Source organism: Podarcis pityusensis (genome assembly GCF_964106645.2).
Source record: "Podarcis pityusensis genome assembly, chromosome: 14".
Taxonomy (NCBI): Eukaryota; Metazoa; Chordata; class Lepidosauria; order Squamata; family Lacertidae; genus Podarcis; species Podarcis pityusensis.
In genome coordinates, this window is record NC_138039.1 from 22,055,156 (window position 1) to 22,072,233 (window position 17,078).

Consider the following 17,078-nt stretch of genomic DNA (forward strand, 5'->3'; position numbering starts at 1 on the left):
CCTTCACATTTTAAAAATGCAATTTTAAGAACAGTTAAAACAAATTACAGCCAAGATAATAAGTTGGGAAATGTATATTCCTCAGCTGTCGAAGGCCAGAATCAAAGGTTTCATCTTCAGCATGTGGTGGAAACCACAAAATGAAGGTGCCAGGTATATCTCTGTTTGAGGGGTGGGATTGTGCAGTTTAGGGGGCTGCCACACAGAATGCACCTTTCCAGACAGCCCCCCCCCCAGCTTATGAGGGTGGGGGGAATTACCCAGAGGGCCCCCTCCATCATTCTGAACGTAAAACGGCATGAAACAGAACACTGAAATGTTCAGCTTTGTTTATCGTTGCGATGCTAGCTACGAGAAAAGAATCTTAACATCTGTAATTTCAATCCAGATAGACCATCAGCTGCACAGTTAACTCTCTCACATCCAAAATAGTTATTCTTGAATATCTTAGCATTGATAGGAATTTTAAAAATAAAATAAATTACAACCATCAGACTTTGCAAATGGATTTTTTTAAATTAACTGTAGAAGGAACCTCCACCCCAAGGTTTTTTTTTATATACCAGGAGCATAATTAAACAAAGTGCACAATTCCTGAGATTCAGGACAGGCCCCAGCACTCACATAAAATCCAGTTATCTTTCCTCTGTCTCCCATCCCAGTAAGCATCATTAAACCAACGGAGAGGCATAACTCTGGATTGTATTCAGTGAAATGAACCCCGTGTTCACAGACTTGATTTTAAGTTTAGAAAATAACTACTGTACATAGACAAGGGACACAGGTGGCGCTGTGGGTTAAACCACAGAGCCTAGGGCTTGCCAATCAGAAGGTCGGCAGTTTGAATCCCCACGACGGGGTGAGCTCCCATTGCTCGGTCCCAGCTCCTGCCAACCTAGCAGTTCGAAAGCATATCAGAGTGCAAGTAGATAAATAGGTACCGCTCCGGCAGGAAGGTAAACGGCATTTCTGTGCGCTGCTCTGGTTCGCCAGAAGCGGCTTAGTCATGCTGGCCACATGACCTGGAAGTTGTACCCCGGCTCCCTCGGCCAATAAAGCGAGATGAGCGCCGCAACCCCAGAGTCGGCCACAACTGGACCTAATGGTCAGGGGTCCATTTACCTCTACCTATAACAAACAGAATCAGTTACATTTCCATGCATTATTTTATAGATATTTAAATGATATTATTGTCCCAATACATATATGATTATTAGTAACCTGCTACATTCTGTATAAACTTGTTCCAAATTTTATCCAAAGTCTACATCTTTTTTTCTTTATAAACATATTTTTTATTAAAGATTTCTTGGTTTACAAAAGTATGTGCAATGTCTCTTTTTTCAAGTTACATTTCCTACAGATCAGTTTCATTTACTGAGACGGCAAAGTCCACGTCTTTAAGCAATCTGTTCATATGTTGCAAGTGTTGTCACGTCATGAATCCATTGATTAAAGGGGATCAATACCTTTATTCTTCCAATTCATCAATACCAGTCTCTTGCCGGCCGCCCCTGCTGGTTGGCGACTGTGAGAACAGTATTCTGGACTAGATGGGCCATTGGCGTGATCTGGCAGGCTCTTCTTCTGCTACTAAATAGTGTGTAGAACACGTGGGCATTGCAAGCAAGGATGTGCTTTATTCATTTGTAATAAATTATGCAACCCGGGAGCAATCGGCTGCAAATGTAGAAGCTTGGAATAGTGTTGAGCAAGAATCCTTGGATGCATCGTTGCAATGGGATTGGGTGACCCCAGCATGGTCCATGAGTCAGCGCATATCATTCGCTGAACTTGATCTGACCTGCTTTCCCAGCAGGGATGCATACCAAGATTCAGTGCGCCAGGAAAGGGAGAGATTTAATGATGGGTTGGAGAAAGAATTACAAAACCCCTTTTAGCTTTAAGAGATTTGACTTCTTGTTTGAATAGATTCCACAGAGAGAGTTACATTCCCTGGGCCGTCTGTAACATGAAGGCGATTTGAGTGTCAGACAAAATAAACCCGAGGAAATGCCTGCAACCTCTCCAGCTTTGCGTGTTGCCGTGGCAATTTATGACCTTTCCAATACTGTAAGAGGAAAAGCAGGAACTGCTAGCTAGGAGCTAAATAAAAGTTGCCATGTGCAAAACACAATACAAGAAGATCTCTCAAAATAAAGATGGTAAATTCCCACTGCCAGAGGTTAGCAAAAAAAATTATCTTTTTCTAAAAGGTTTTGAATCTGGAGTTGAAATTATTGATTGAATTCAGTCTGTGGAAGGAAAGAAGGAAAGTGGGCCATGAAGGGGGGGAGGGAAGCAACATAAGGGAACGATGCTAGCATTTCAATTAGTCTTTCTAAATTCTTTGCCCATTGTTAATGTTAATGCAAAAAGGAAGTGGCTTCAATGGGACAGGAGAGGCCAGATATACAGATTTTGAAAAACTTCCACAACGGGACAGGGATGAAGCCGGGGGCTGGGGATAGGTATGTTCCTTTCATCAAATCAAAGTATTAACAGTATAATATAACATCAGTGTACATATTGAGATTATGTGCATTCTAACCAATACTGGACACAGCTCCCATTTACAGTGGTACCTTGCGTTAAGATCTTAATTTGTTCTGGAGGTCCGTTCTTAACCTGAGACTGTTCTTAACCTGAGGTACCACTTTAGCTAATGGGGCCTCCCGCTGCCGCTGCACAATTTCTGTTCTCATCCTGAAGCAAAGTTCTTAACCCAAGGTACTATTTCTGGGTTAGCGGAGTCTGTAACCTGAAGCGTCTGTAACCTGAAGGTACCACTGTATAAAGCTAAATAAAACTGAAACAGCAACAAAAGCAGAACTTCATAGTAAAGCTCATTCACGTGTTCCACTGAATACAGGTAGAACTCATCTTTGCACGTCTAGAAGTGTTTGTGTTTAAGAGTACAGTGGTACCTCGGGTTACATATGCTTCAGGTTACATACGCTTCAGATTACAGACTCTGCTAACCCAGAAATAGTACCTCGGGTTAAGAACTTTGCTTCAGGATGAGAACAGAAATCGTGCTCCGGCGGCGCGGCGGCAGCAGGAGGCCCCATTAGCTAAAGTGGTGCTTCAGGTTAAGAACAGTTTCAGGTTAAGAACAGACCTCTGGAACGAATTAAGTACTTAACCCGAGGTACCACTGTATAAGCTTGTCAATATGTATGCCTCAACTATTGTATACACAAAAACATACAACTTTGAATGTTATATGTGAATATGAGTTTACAGGTCAACTATTTGTGTACACAGGACAGGATGGCGGTGATTAATTCATGGAGAACTAGGCTGTCTTTGGCTGCCAACTACAATGGCTGTGTTCTGCCTTCACAGTCTGCAGCAGAAATGCTTCTGAATACCAGTTGCTGGAGAACAAAGGAGAGGAGGGTGTTTTTGTCCTAGAATCCTGCTTGCTGGTTTTCCACAGGCATTTGGTCGGCCCTTGTGAGAACAGGATGCTGGACTGTTTCGCGCCTGACCCAACAGGCTGTTGTTCTTATGGGGCTATGATTCATGGTCACCGGAAGAATGTATTTGCTTGTGTGTTGAGTCTCTTCCTTCTCTGTCTCCCAGGTCACCAGCAGCAAGGGAGGAAAAAAGAAGGTTTGATCCTTTGTTTTTGTTTTTGTGGCGGAAGAAAAGGGAAAATGGCATTGATGCTGCTCAGCCGACATCTAACGAGTTCGTTGCAACAGAACTCTAGGATTATTGCAGCTGGTAAGTGGTGGGAAAAGCACATGAAACAGAATGGCGATATTGGTAGAGTTCCACAGCTCAAGGCCGTGGCTTATATTAGTCCTGTGATGAATATCTCCCCCATGTTTCCCCCCTTCCTCCCACCAGTCTTCATCTATTTATGGAGAAAATAAATCGCATTTGGAAATTACTAGAAGGGAGGGGAAATATCACTGAAATTTGGGGGGGGGGGGTCTTGCCTTGTACCACATTCACACCACACATTTAAAGCACCATGATATCACTTTAAACAGGCATTGCTTTCCCCAAAGAATTCTGGGAGCTGTAGTTTGTTAAGGGTGCTGAGAGTTGTTAGGAGGCCTTAATCCCCCTCCCAGAGTTTCAGTTCCCAGAGTGCTTTAACAGTCAGTCCCTCTTTCCAGGGAACTATGGGAATTGTAGCTCAGTGAGGGGAATATAGGGCTCTCCTAGCGACTCTCAACACCCTTAACAAACTACAGCTCCCAGAGGTATCTGAGGGAAGCTGTGACTGTTTAAATTGGCATCATAGCGCTCTCAATGTATGGGGTGAATGTGACCTCAGTATAAGGCAGATTCCCATGTACTTTACAAAACGTCTTTCCGTGAGCAAAACCAGCCAGGATCCAAAATCTTCCCTTTCTGTTCTGGCCTTTCAAGAGGCTTTTAAATTCCTCTCGGCTGGGAAAGGGCTGGCGTTGTCTGGTACAAACTGCCTCCTTCTGCAGCTTGTTTATCCTCTGGAGCTTCTCGTGTTACTCTTCAAGCATCCAATAAATAGGATTCATCTCCCAGAACATTGCACAAGAATTGTTTACTTGCTACGCAGTTCCCACTGGCTTGGCCTCCTGCTCTGTGAAGATTCCTGTTAGCAAAACTGCAATCTGAATTGGGGCATTTTTTCACCATGCACCAGAATTTTGGTGAAAAGGTAGACTGGCTCTACAAAAATAGCATAGAGGCAGATATATGTCCTGCATTGTATACCCACAAAGTCTAATACATTTGGAGGGCCACAGATTCCCCATTCTTTAATCTAGTTCATCGTTGCTAGTGGTTTTTCAGCATCTCAATGAGAGGTTTTACACATCACCTGCTATCTGAATGACCTTTTTGTTTTGTAACTGGAGACGACACGGATTGAGCCTGGGAACTTCAGCATGGAAATAATGTGCTCTGTCATCTGCACAATGAAATAGAGGAAAGAGCATAGGAATCTGCCTCATTCTGAGCTGGTCCATCTAGCTCAGTATTGTCTACACTGACTGGCAGCAGCTCTCCGGGATTTCAGGCAGGACATTGCTAATCCTTCCTGGAAATTCTGGGGATTGAACCTGGGACCTTCTGCATATGCATATCAGATGCTCTGCCACTAAGCTACAGCTTTTCTGACCAGCAGGAATGTTCATAAATCCTCTATTGCCATCCCATCAACTCAGCTGATCAATGTTCAGCGGCTTCACTGCCACACGTGCAATGCAGTCAGATCAATCAAGCTCTGATCAATAAATTAAATCAGCTAAAGTTTCGGCTGGTTTCATCACTGGAGGGCATACTTGTTAATCTTTTTCTTGGGAAGGCAAGGCTATTTTTGGTCCTAGTGTGTCAGCTCAGTTTGGACAGATGGGGTTTCTAGCCATGCTTGGTAGCCTTTGCTTAATAAATTATCTCAGAGGCTTCCACCAGTGTCTCAGAAAAGGCGTTCGGACTGGTTTTTGATAGAAGGCAACTTTATTTCACTGCAATGGATTTGTTCAATAGGTATGTACGCTCAGGGCGGCGAGTCCCGTTTTGCCACTTGAGGTGATCCCAGAAGTGCCACCTTGCCTTGCTGCTACCACCAAACTGCCCACCACCAAGATCTTGCCCCAAATGGACACAATCTTGCCTGAAATCTGCACTGACAATGGCAGTGCTTCTCTGCCACTGGCGGAGGCAGCAGGTGCCCCCTGGAGAGCTTCTGCCACCTGAGACAGCAGCCTGGTTCTGCCTAATGCCTGGGCCGGCTCTATATACAATGCAATTCTATACATACTACCCAGAGGGGAGTCCTATTGTGCCCCTTTAACCTTTTAAAAAAATGACTTCAAATTGGTTAACTTTATATTCCTTGCAGGGCACAGAGGAATCAGTCAAGCTGCAGCAAAAATTGATGTGGAGTTTGACTATGATGGGCCCCTCATGAAGACAGAAGTCCCCGGCCCAAGATCCAGGGTAAACTGATGCATTGAGACAGGCGTCTTTCAAGCCCCTTGTTATTGGCCTGGTTTGGATGCAGGGATGGGGGAGAATTCGATTCAGTGTGCATTTAAACTGTCACAATCACATTTTTCAAAACAAAATGAGAATTGAAAGGCAGCCATGCTTCCAGATTTGCACTTCTACAAATTTTGTGATGCTGTTTTCCACGCAGTGTTCACAAAAATACATCTATTAGGAGAAGGTGTGCATATAAAAATGAACATATTTGAGAAAATAACATACAGATGTGTGTTAGGAGAAATTGCTTGCAGAGAGGTGTTCCTTAGTCAAAAGTGCATACCAAAACATGCTGATGAGGATAAATTTGTGCTGAATACTGAACAATTCTCATGAAGTTTTAAAAAGGAAAACCCAAACGGCCACAGAAAATGTGAAGAACCGAATTTAGGATTTGAAAAATGTGAAACCAACAGAAACTGAAATTGACGGACCTATCAATCCCAATTGATACACTAAGCCACACAATGGCTTAGTGGAAGGTGTTCAGACTCCAGGAGGAGAGAGTGCAGCCAATTAGTTCCTCAGCTGAGCTGAGCTGAGCCAAGCCATGGTTTGGCTTATAGTGTCGCCAGCACCCAGGCTCACACTTCAGCTCTTTCTAGACTAACCAAGGTTGCCCTGTGGTTTGGAGATCCAAACCACAAGCCCTGTTCAGACAACATGCTAAGCCAAACCATGACTTAGCTCAGTGCATCTATCCAAAATATCATCCTGCTTAAGTTATATTCATAATATTCTTTGTCTCTTTCGTTCCAGGAATTAATGAAACAGTTGAACAGAATCCAGGTAATTTATCCTGTTTTTAGTGTAAAAATATAAATCTTCTGCCCCCAAACCCCTTACCTGCAGAACCTTATAAGAATACTAGGCAGCAAATCAACTGTGGATGGGTAGGCAACCCTCCTTGCAAATGGGGAGTGGGCATTCAATACTTCTTTGAGAAGCTGACCATATTGATTTTCAAGGGGGGAAATGGCCCAGAGTCCCCGGCTTGGAAGACGCTGCAGATTAGGGGGCCCTTATCCTTATCTCTCCCACCCACCTCTCCGTGGGCCACATTTGACCACTTGTCAGAGCCTCCGAACTCTCCGTCGCCTGGCATCACAATGATGTCAGGTGGGTTGTTTTTGCCTGCAGGGTTTGAAATCAAACCACATGGGCAAAAAGCCCAGTGCTTTTTGCAAACCCCAGCAATCAGCTGATGCAAGCAAACCCTCTTTTGGCTCAACCTTCTTTACCTGCCAACATAGATGACATCAGGTAGAGGGCAGGTATGTGTGTGGCTTGGCCTACACAGCCTTAGGGACCAAATGGAGAAACCTGGCCAGTCTTCTTAGGCCTGGGAGCTGGACTTTTCCTTATTTGAATTCATTTTTTTATTATTATTTAGAGCAATTGTACCTTGCTCTTCAGCTAAAAAGCCTTTCAGAGCAGCTAACAGACCATCAGTTAAGACAAGACAGCCCCTACCTGGAGATTTACAATCTATTTACAATCTATTTTTTTAAAAAGGCACAAAAGGGATGGCGAGGGGAGAGGAAAAAAGCAAACTCAGTTTCCCTGATACTATGCTGAGGAGCAGCTTGCTGTGTGCGCATGTGACCACTTTCAAGTAGGAAGCTGGTACAGGACCCCAGTCTGGATCAAGGGTGCATTGCTTTTTATTCAGAATAAAAAGGGGCTGCTTCAAGCACAATCGAAAAAGCATGAATAAAGAGTGCCGTGTGTTGACTGGCCCTTAACTTCAGGGCTCTGCCAGGGAGGAAGCAGGCAGACCAGGACAGTGTCGTGGCCTCAAGTCTTTTTTAAAACCAGAGACAGCCCCCCTCCTTCTCCTGTGCTAAATGGCCTGAATGGTCTTTCCCTGGGGGTGGGGCGGTCAAGGCCACTTCTCTCTCTCTCCCTTCCTTCCAGAATGCAGAAGCCGTGCACTTTTTCTGCAACTACGAAGAAAGCCGGGGAAACTACCTTGTCGACGTTGACGGGAACCGAATGCTGGATCTCTACTCTCAGATATCTTCCATCCCAATAGGTAAGCCAAGAGGATGTTCTCTTGTGGGGGGGTATGAAACTCCCTTCTGGGAGATGAGGGGTTGCCTGCTGTCTTAAAAACAAACAGTTGGGCCATTTTTGCAGGGTGGAGTTGTAAAAGTCCATTGACAGCTAAACAGAAATTCCCTGTACAGTGGCAATCTACCTCTGAAGAAAAACTGCTGGGGCAAATAACAGGGTGGCTGCTTCATGCCCTCCTTGTTGTCTTTCTGGAGGCATCTGACTGGTCACATTTGTTATTGTGGTTAGTGTCCAGCTGGGACCAGGGTCCAAATCCTCACTTCACCATGAAGCTCACTGGGTCACCTTGGACCAGCAACTCACTCTCAGGTTAACCTACTTCACGGGGTTGTTGTGAGGAGCGTGGGAGAACCATGTAGGTCACCTTGAGCACCTTGGAGAAAAGGGTGGGGGATAAATGCAATAAACAACAACAAAAAGGAGGCTGGACTGGGCAGACTCTGCACTGATCTTGCAATGCAAGTTTAGCATTCTTCTTTCCGTGTTGTGAGTCCTAAATTTGAGCAAATGTTGGCCCGAAATGCACGTTCTGGTCTAGAGCCAGGGTTGTCATTGAGCAAGGCACTAGGAGGAACTTTCCGAACTCCGAAGAAAGTAGGTTAGCCTTTACGTAAGACTTCCAAACAGAACTGAATAGCTACAGAAGTGGAACTGGCTAGGCCTCCAAGCTCCCGAAGGGCAGGAATGCAGATTAATGACCACAAGAGTGTGCCATTTTATTTTGGCTAGCTGCTGTGTAGTTACTATTTCTGAGCTGTTTCAACAATACACCAACATCAGAAGAGCACCAGCTGGGCCCGCAAGCTGTCAATGAAATATTTGAGGTTGTGAAAACGGGGCTTGTGACGCTGAGCTTGCAAACTCTTGATTGTGTAGAACTTAATGGGTCACTTGCTGCTGGTTAAGCTGCAGTGATTTGACGGAATGTTCAAAACACTCAGCCTGCTCAGGGTAAGCAATCATGTCATTAGTAGAATGTGACAAACCAGTCACATGGCTATAGGATCTTTGCCAGAATAATTGGTGCACACACAACTTTTGGAGACTTGGCAGGTGGTCACTGCAGTGCTTTTAGTTGTAGTTAGTTATTCCAGTATCAGTGATTCTGAAACCAGTTTTTTTTTGGGGGGGGGGCATTTAAAAGAGGAGCATGGAAGTATGGACCGGGCCTCCTACTGAAGGTGGGTGCTGGCAAGTCCCATAATCACAGTCACTGCTCTTTGTCTCTGGGCTTCAATAGGGTGGCCAAAATGTACCTTTTGGGGAGAAGCATTTGAATTTGTTACTGTCCACTGTAAAGGTAAAGGTAAAGGGACCCCTAGGGACGCAGGTGGCGCTGTGGGTTAAACCACAGAGCCTAGGACTTGCTGATCAGAAGGTCGGCAGTTCGAATCCCTGCGATGGGGTGAGCTCCCGTTGCTCAGTCCCTGCTTCTGCCAACCTAGCAGTTCGAAAGCACATCAAAGTGCAAGTAGATAAATAGGTACCGCTCTGGCGGGAAGGTAAACAGCGTTTCCGTGTGCTGCTCTGGTTCGCCAGAAGCAGCTTAGTCATGCTGGCCACATGACCTGGAAGCTGTACGCCATCTCCCTCAGCCAATAAAGCGAGATGAGCGCCGCAACCCCAGAGTCGGCCATGACTGGATCTAATGGTCAGGGGTCCCTTTACCTTTACCTTTAAAGGGACCCCTGACCATCAGGTCTAGTCATGACCGACTCTGGGGTTGCTGCGCTCATCTCGCTTTATTGGCCGAGGGAGCTGGCATTTGTCCGCAGACAGCTTCCGGGTCATGTGGCCAGCATGACTAAGCCGCTTCTGGCGAACCAGAGCAACACACGGAAATGCCGTTTACCTTCCTGCCGGAGTTGTACCTATTTATCTACTTGCACTTTGACATGCTTTCGAACTGCTAGGTTGGCAGGAGCTGTCCGCTGTACTGATTCCTAAATCATGCTCTTTCCCTGTGCATGTCCTGTTCGTCCTTGGAGGTGCTGTATTTTCTTCCAGCTTTAGGGACAGCTGTCCCAGTGAGCTACCCTAGAAGTAGCTACTGTCCTTGTGAAATGAAAATTCACAATTGTCAAATAACAGAGCAGTTGAGGTAAGGCAGTGATCCATTTTGCATGCAACACTAAGCCAAACAATGACTTTGACTGAATAAGTGTTGCAGGGGGTTGGACTAGATGACCCTTGGGTTCCTTCCAATTCTATGATTCTGTGGTGCACAGTGCAAAAATTGTGGCCGCTTGGATCCTCCCCTGATCCCACAGTCACTGCACTACCTGGAGTTAAACCATGGTTTGGCTTAGGGTTACATGCATAACCATGGCTTAGCTCTCTTGCTCCAAATAAGCCACAAGCTGCAATCAAGTTTGTTCCAGGAACAAAAAGACTGGGGGAGGAGCGAAATGGCTGTGATTTCCTCCCTGGGTGCCAGTACACTTGCTTGGTTACACATAGCCATGGTTTAGCTTAGCATTATGTGCAAACCAGGCCAATGTTCGTGTTGATTTCCTGAGTTTCTGTTCCTCACGTTCAAATGACAACATAAATGAGAAAAAGGAAGTGAGCTAGAATGTGGTCATCAACAGCTCCCAGACTCAAATTACATTTTCCAAAAACCTTCGAAGGGTATGCTTTCCACCTACCAACATTTCCTCTCCTAAAATTATTTATTTCGGCAAGCTAAGCTTTCGGCTATGCCCTCCTTTTTCTCTCCCTAAAAGGCATACAGTGGGTTGAGGGCAGTTAAGTACACCTTGAACATGTTAGCTGTAAGGTGGCAGGGTTCCTTGAAAACCATTGGAAATTCTCTCTCTGTTTTGTTTTAGGTTACAGCCATCCAGCTCTAATAAAACTCCTCCAGCAGCCCCGGAATCTGGTAAGGTGCTTCTTTCACCCAAGTTACTGAAGCAACTCCTACCCATGTTGAGATTTCTTTATTTGTTGATAAGCACTGCCCAATATTGCCTGAATTTTACTTCTTTCCCCTCTGGTTTTGGAAACTGCCTGCTGGAGTTTGCTTCTGGAGGGTGGCCAGGTTTTCCAATTTTCTAGGAATTGGAGAAACATCTCTTATAGGGCCATTTCTGGCTCTCAACCACCACCACCCAGGCCCACCTCTTAAGTTTCTTCCTCTACTTTCCCATTGTCCCCCTCTGCTTTTCTTTGCTACAGGTAGTGCCCATCTGTTTGGGCTTCCTTGGAATCAAACCTGGAGCCTTCAGATCTGTGGCTCGCTGCCCCTTATGGGTGAGCCACTCAACCAGAGGTCCATCAGGCAAATCCCAAACCATATTTTTGTGTGAATCAGACTGTACTTTTATTATAAGAAAAAGAAAGAAAGAAAGAAAGAAAGAAAGAAAGAAAGAAAGAAAGAAAAGACAGACAGACAGAAATGGATGGGTAGGAATAAGATGAAAGGGGAAACTGAGGGGAACGGAGGAAGAAGACAGGTGCAGATGTTAAAAAATTTAAAGTATGTAGGAACCTGTCTGTCTTATACTGAAATCAAACTATTGGTTCACCTAGCTCAATGCTGTCTACACTGACTGGCAGCGGCTCTCCAGGGCTTCAGACCAGGGGGTTATTCCCAGCCCTATCTGGAGATGCCAGGGATTGAACTTGGGACCTTCTGCTTTCAAGGCAGAGGCTCTACAAATAAGCCTAAGAGCCTTCCCTTTACAAACATAGGGAACTATTTTGGACTTCAGTTCCCATCGTCCCCCCAGCCAGTACCTCCTTTTTGTAGTCTAAAGCACCTGGAGGGCATGAGGTTGGTAAAGCCTGTGCTGTTCAGTGCTGACTTCAAGCTTTTTGCCTTGTTTTCCAGAGTACCTTTGTCAACAGGCCTGCGCTGGGGATTCTTCCCCCAGAGAACTTTGCTGAAAGGCTAAAGGAATCATTGCTTTCGGTATGTTTTGCGTTGGCAGAGAAATGGCCCCAGCATGGATGGTTTGGGAGGTTTCGTTGCACAGCAGCCAACCTCCTGGTGTAGTTTTTAATTTCCTGTTGTAGTGTGAGTGGTTCAGGTTCAACCCTCCTGACCCCATCTCCTCTGCACGAGCCATGTCCCTCACTGGTTCTTCTTCACACCTTGAGTGTTTTTGCCTGACTGGAATATGTCATTGAACTCTGATGATGTCTTTTCCTTGCCCGGATGGGGAACAGAGGGGAGATGTGTCAGTGTGTGTAGAAATCCGCCTCCTTTACAAAAGTAAAATGTACCTGTGTTGCTCCACCCACTTTTGCCTCTGGCCCCGCCCACCACTCCCATGTGGCCCTCGGAAGGTTACCCATAAGAGAAGGTGGCCCTCAGTGTGAAGAGGGTTCCCCACTCCGGCTTAAATCAGCACAGATTGTACCTCAAAAATCTGTTTGGAGAGCCGAGCTGTCCCACCTTACTGCCACCTCCCAACATTTCCATCTTGCAATGCCGAAAAGTAAAATAAGCAACAAAAACTACCGGTAAGCCATTCTGGCAACCCAGGAGATTGCAACACTATGATGAAGGCTTTAGGTGTGTTTAGAACTACACAGTTGTAAAGCCATGAGGAAAATGGCCCCTCTAGGGCTCCTGTGCATATGCCTCTATGGCACAAGCCATAGAGCACAGAGACAGGACAAATCTAAGTTAAGCCGAATATTCAGTCCTGCTTCTAAATCAAATTTATGGAAATTGTGGAAGTGGAGCCAGTTGCTCAGGGAAAGTTAATAGATCACTGGTGGCGGTGGTGCCTAGAGGGAAGACTATGCTCAGGATATGTACTTCCTTGAAAGTCTCTTGTGTTGTGCCTTTTGAGATTAAATGTCACTGTAACTCTTTTTTGTTCTCTCCCCATTTACAGGTGGCTCCTAAGGGTCTATCTCAGGTTATAACCATGTCTTGTGGATCTTGCTCAAATGAAAATGCCTTCAAAACCATATTCATGTGGTACAGGGTGAGTAAAACATAGGAGACCATCTCAAAATCCTACAATCTGCAGGTGAGGCCTTGTTGGTGGTGCCGTCAGCGTGGGCTGCTTGGTTGGCATTGACCCATGGCAGGGCCTTTTCAGTGGTGGCTCCCCAGTTCAGTAATCCCCTTCCTAGAGAGGTGCATCTGTCACTATCTTCAGGTGGGATTCAGTCCGATGTCAGCAAATTCAAGTTGAGCAGTTATAGTTGGTTAGGAGGTCTTGCACTACAAACCCACTCTCCCAAAAGGTCAGACATTTTATATAAGAAAAGCTCACTGGAAAGTTTGGGGCAACGCTTGCTTTGACACAATGTCCTCTACCCTCCCTGCAAACAAATCAGGATGAATACTCAATAAACAGGGCATCTGGAAATGCCCCATAGAAATTGATGCTGGAATATTTTTCCATCTCTGGAAGTTTAATAGGAAGCCCATTTGTTTTCCAGAGCAAAGAAAGGGGGCACAACAGTGTTACCAAGGAAGAGCTGGAGACATGCATGATCAACCAGGTAAGAGAGCCGTATCTGAGTCACCTGGTGGAGATTTGCAGGTTCTTGGATGCAAAATAAGCGTGTGGAACCTAGAGGAGGCAAGATCCCTATCCGTGACTTAAAACGAAGAGTGTTAGCATCATGGTCAGCCTGTCAGATTAAGACCAGGGAGAGACTCGGGTTCAAATCCTCAGGTAGCCCTAAATGTCACCTTGAACGAGTCACCCTTATCATAGCCCACCTGACAGAGTTATTGGGAGGATAAAACAGGTATGGGATGGGGGTTTGTAGAGAGAACTTTCCTTACCACCCTGAGCCCCTGGTATGGAAGGACACAAATGTTTTGCAGTTTTACTCTTTTTGTTATTCTGTCTTGCTTTCATTGTAATCGAAAGACACCTAGAATACTGGAGAGATGAGGAATAGGTTATTTCAGCAAAGGTCCCCTCCTTCTAAGCCTGGTCGGTTGCGTAACAATGCCTGGAGCTTCAGTACAGGGCTTGATGCTGCCACCTAGAGAGGCTACTGAATTATGCAACCAATATTATGAGAGTGCCTGAATTCATAACCTTGCTGAAGCAAGCCCATCCAGTCCAGCATCCCGTTTTCATAGTGGCCAACCAGTTGGAAACCCACAAAGAGGACCTGATCACAAGAGGGCTTTCCCCCCTTCTGTGGCTTTCTGCAACTGGTATTCAGAAGCATCACTGCCTATGACCTTGGAGACAAGAGTGTAACCATCATTTCTAGTAGCTATTGATAAGCCTTATCCTTATCCTTGAATCTGTCCAGTCATCTTTCAAAGCCATCCAAGTTGGTGGCCATCCCCGCTTCCTGTGGCAGTGAGTTCCACAGTTTAACTATGTTCTACATGAAGAAGACCTTCTTTTTATCTGTACTGAATCTTCTGACATTCAGCTTCATTGGATATCCCTGAGATTTCGTGTTAGGGGAGAGGGAGAAAAACTGCACTCCGTGTCAGACATAATTTTATAGACTTCTGTCATGTCGACTCTGACTTGCTATTCCTCCCGACTATAAAGTCCCAGATACTGCCACCTTCCTTCACAGAACAGTCACTCCACCCCGTCAATCATTTGGTTAGCCCTTTTCCCTACCTTGAATTAAAGCGCATACCATAACTTTAGTTCTACAACACGCAAATGAATTCAGATGCTCTGTCGCCCTAGCACAGCAAACATGCTTTAAAAGAGAGAACCTGACTTTTTGCGGTTTGGAAAGTGACAGGGAAATGCGTTGAAAAGTGTGGGATGGACAAGTAGCTAACAGGAAGGCAAATGAACACCCTGCAAGCAAACTGGGTCAAATGCCTATTGCTGTATCCCAGGGATAAGAAGGAACGTTCAATAAAGACCAGATGTCATCTGACTTCTGAATAAGCTTTGTGCCAGTGGATCAGGATGAATGCTCAGCAAATAAGTTTCTTGTTTTGATTCCAGCCCCCCGGTTGTCCAGAGTACAGTATGCTTTCCTTTATGGGCGGATTTCACGGGAGAACTATGGGTAAGGAAAAGTGTTTAGATGTGTGTTTTTGGGGGAGGCGGGGAAGAGTTTGGGGCCACTTGAACCTCTGCATTGTGTGGTATCCTTCTCCCTACTTTGTCTGGAGGATGGGGGTAGCAGTGCAGAAGAGAGGGCTATGAGATGTCTTTTTGCCATGGTCCCCCTCAAAACAAACAGCAGCCTTGGCAGTCAGGGAACATCAATGGCATGCAGTTGAGAGAGGCATGTGGTGATAGATTGAATGCTACTGACAAGCTAGTTGGATAGGCGGGTGGGTGTGCGTGTGCCATTTTTTATAATGATAATAATAATTTATAATAATAATTTATTATTTCTACCCCATCCATCTGGCTGGGTTTCCCCAGCCACTCTGGGCAGCTCCCAACAGAATATTAAAAATAGACTCAAACATTAAAAACTTCCCTAAATATGCTCCTGCACGTTAAAAATAAATCCTCTCAAGTAGAAAACTAGCAAAGCAGTATAAATTTTCCTGCTGCACTACTTTTCTTCTTGTGGGGAGCTTCTTTACACAAGAAGGAGGTACTAAAAATGAGGCTCTTTCACACCTGCAATTAGAGTGGTACAGTCCATTTTCTTGGTCTCATTCTGAGGCAGGGGTAGCATAATGGGATCGATGGATGGATTGTGCCACATCAGACTGTGGGCAAGTGGCGTGGGTGCCACATCTTGAATGTTTTATATTATATAACTCTTACTTTTGATGCTTAGCTGCCAGGAATGTATTCTAAGAAAACCAGAAAGGAGAGAAACTGCTTTAAAAAAATAAACGAGTCAATGTGTTGGTGTTGCCCCTTCCTGCAGGCTGCTTAGCTGCCACGCATTCCAAAGCCATCCACAAACTGGACATCCCTTCCTTTGACTGGCCCATCGCTCCCTTTCCGAGGCTGAAGTATCCTCTGGAAGACTTTGTGAGAGAAAATCAACAGGAAGAGGCCCGCTGCCTAGAGGAGGTGAGATCTTGGTCATGAAATTCTACTCATATATTGATTCAGAGCAGAACTCCAATGTGTAGTTAGCAGAGTAAAAAATTAAACACATTGCAGGATTCCCCAAAAATAGACCAGAGGCAATTAATATTTCATCCAGCAGAGCTTTACTGCTACTGAAGGCAAATGAACATAATGGTCACAAATCCAATACATTCAGGATTGGCACTCCGCATAAGAAATCAAGCTGCAGCAGACTTAAACTTACAATAACTTATACTAAGTCCCTCAACACTATATACAGAACACCACACCAGAAGGAAGAGAGATAGAAAGAGAAAGTGAAACCCGGGCTCCTTTTGGCCTTCCTTTTATAGCCAGCATGACCTTGACAGAAAGAGATAAGAGAACCAGTTTAAGCCAACTGTACTCAGCTTCTCTGAAGGAATAACCCAAACATCATTTGTTCACTTCACCCGCCCCAAATCATTTCCATTTTATTTTCCCTTAAAATATAAGTTGGCTGTTACATTTAATGGGGGGGGGGGGGATGTCAACAGCCAGTTGTTTTTTCAAAAAATAAAAAAATGTTCAACATACAGGTGGAAGATTTGATTGTAAAATACAGGAAAAAGAAGAAAGTTGTGGCAGGAATTATCGTTGAGCCCATTCAGTCAGAAGGAGGGGACAACCATGCCTCAGATGACTTCTTCAGAAAGCTGAGGGACATTGCCAGGAAGGTTGGTAGAAAGCCAGACTTAAAATTTGGGATATTGCGAAGTTTCCCATTGTTTGTGGTGGGTTAATTTGAATGTTTGCTGTTGTTTGTTGTTGTTTGTTGTTGTTGTTGTTGTTGTTGTTACTTTTACAAGGCACTTGTATCCCAAAGGCTATGTACAAATCCAGTCTGTTTTTTATGCTTTTCCAAGAAGCTTTATTCTATCATTTATTTTTTATTATCATAATTGTATTTATGTAACTTTTGATTTTTATATTGTATAGATATGCTATGTATTGACTTTTGTGTTCTATGTTATAAACTGCCCTGTGGTCTTTCAGTGCAGGGTGGTATATAAATTTGTTTTATTATTA

General features: G+C 44.8%; 1 protein-coding gene across 2 annotated transcripts in view; it reads left to right on the top strand.

Annotated features, from left to right (window-relative positions):
• ABAT (4-aminobutyrate aminotransferase) overlaps window positions 1-17,078 on the top strand; it is a 41,255-nt gene that overhangs the window by 14,221 nt on the left and 9,956 nt on the right. For both annotated transcript variants that reach the window (XM_080981518.1, XM_080981519.1), the window contains 11 exons: window positions 3,589-3,732; window positions 5,846-5,943; window positions 6,748-6,777; window positions 7,906-8,023; window positions 10,896-10,945; window positions 11,897-11,977; window positions 12,912-13,004; window positions 13,468-13,530; window positions 14,973-15,036; window positions 15,862-16,010; window positions 16,589-16,726. In XM_080981518.1, coding sequence (XP_080837644.1) covers window positions 3,663-3,732; window positions 5,846-5,943; window positions 6,748-6,777; window positions 7,906-8,023; window positions 10,896-10,945; window positions 11,897-11,977; window positions 12,912-13,004; window positions 13,468-13,530; window positions 14,973-15,036; window positions 15,862-16,010; window positions 16,589-16,726 — 954 coding nt within the window. In that variant the 5' untranslated portion in view covers window positions 3,589-3,662. The remainder of the gene's footprint in view (window positions 1-3,588; window positions 3,733-5,845; window positions 5,944-6,747; window positions 6,778-7,905; window positions 8,024-10,895; window positions 10,946-11,896; window positions 11,978-12,911; window positions 13,005-13,467; window positions 13,531-14,972; window positions 15,037-15,861; window positions 16,011-16,588; window positions 16,727-17,078) is intronic.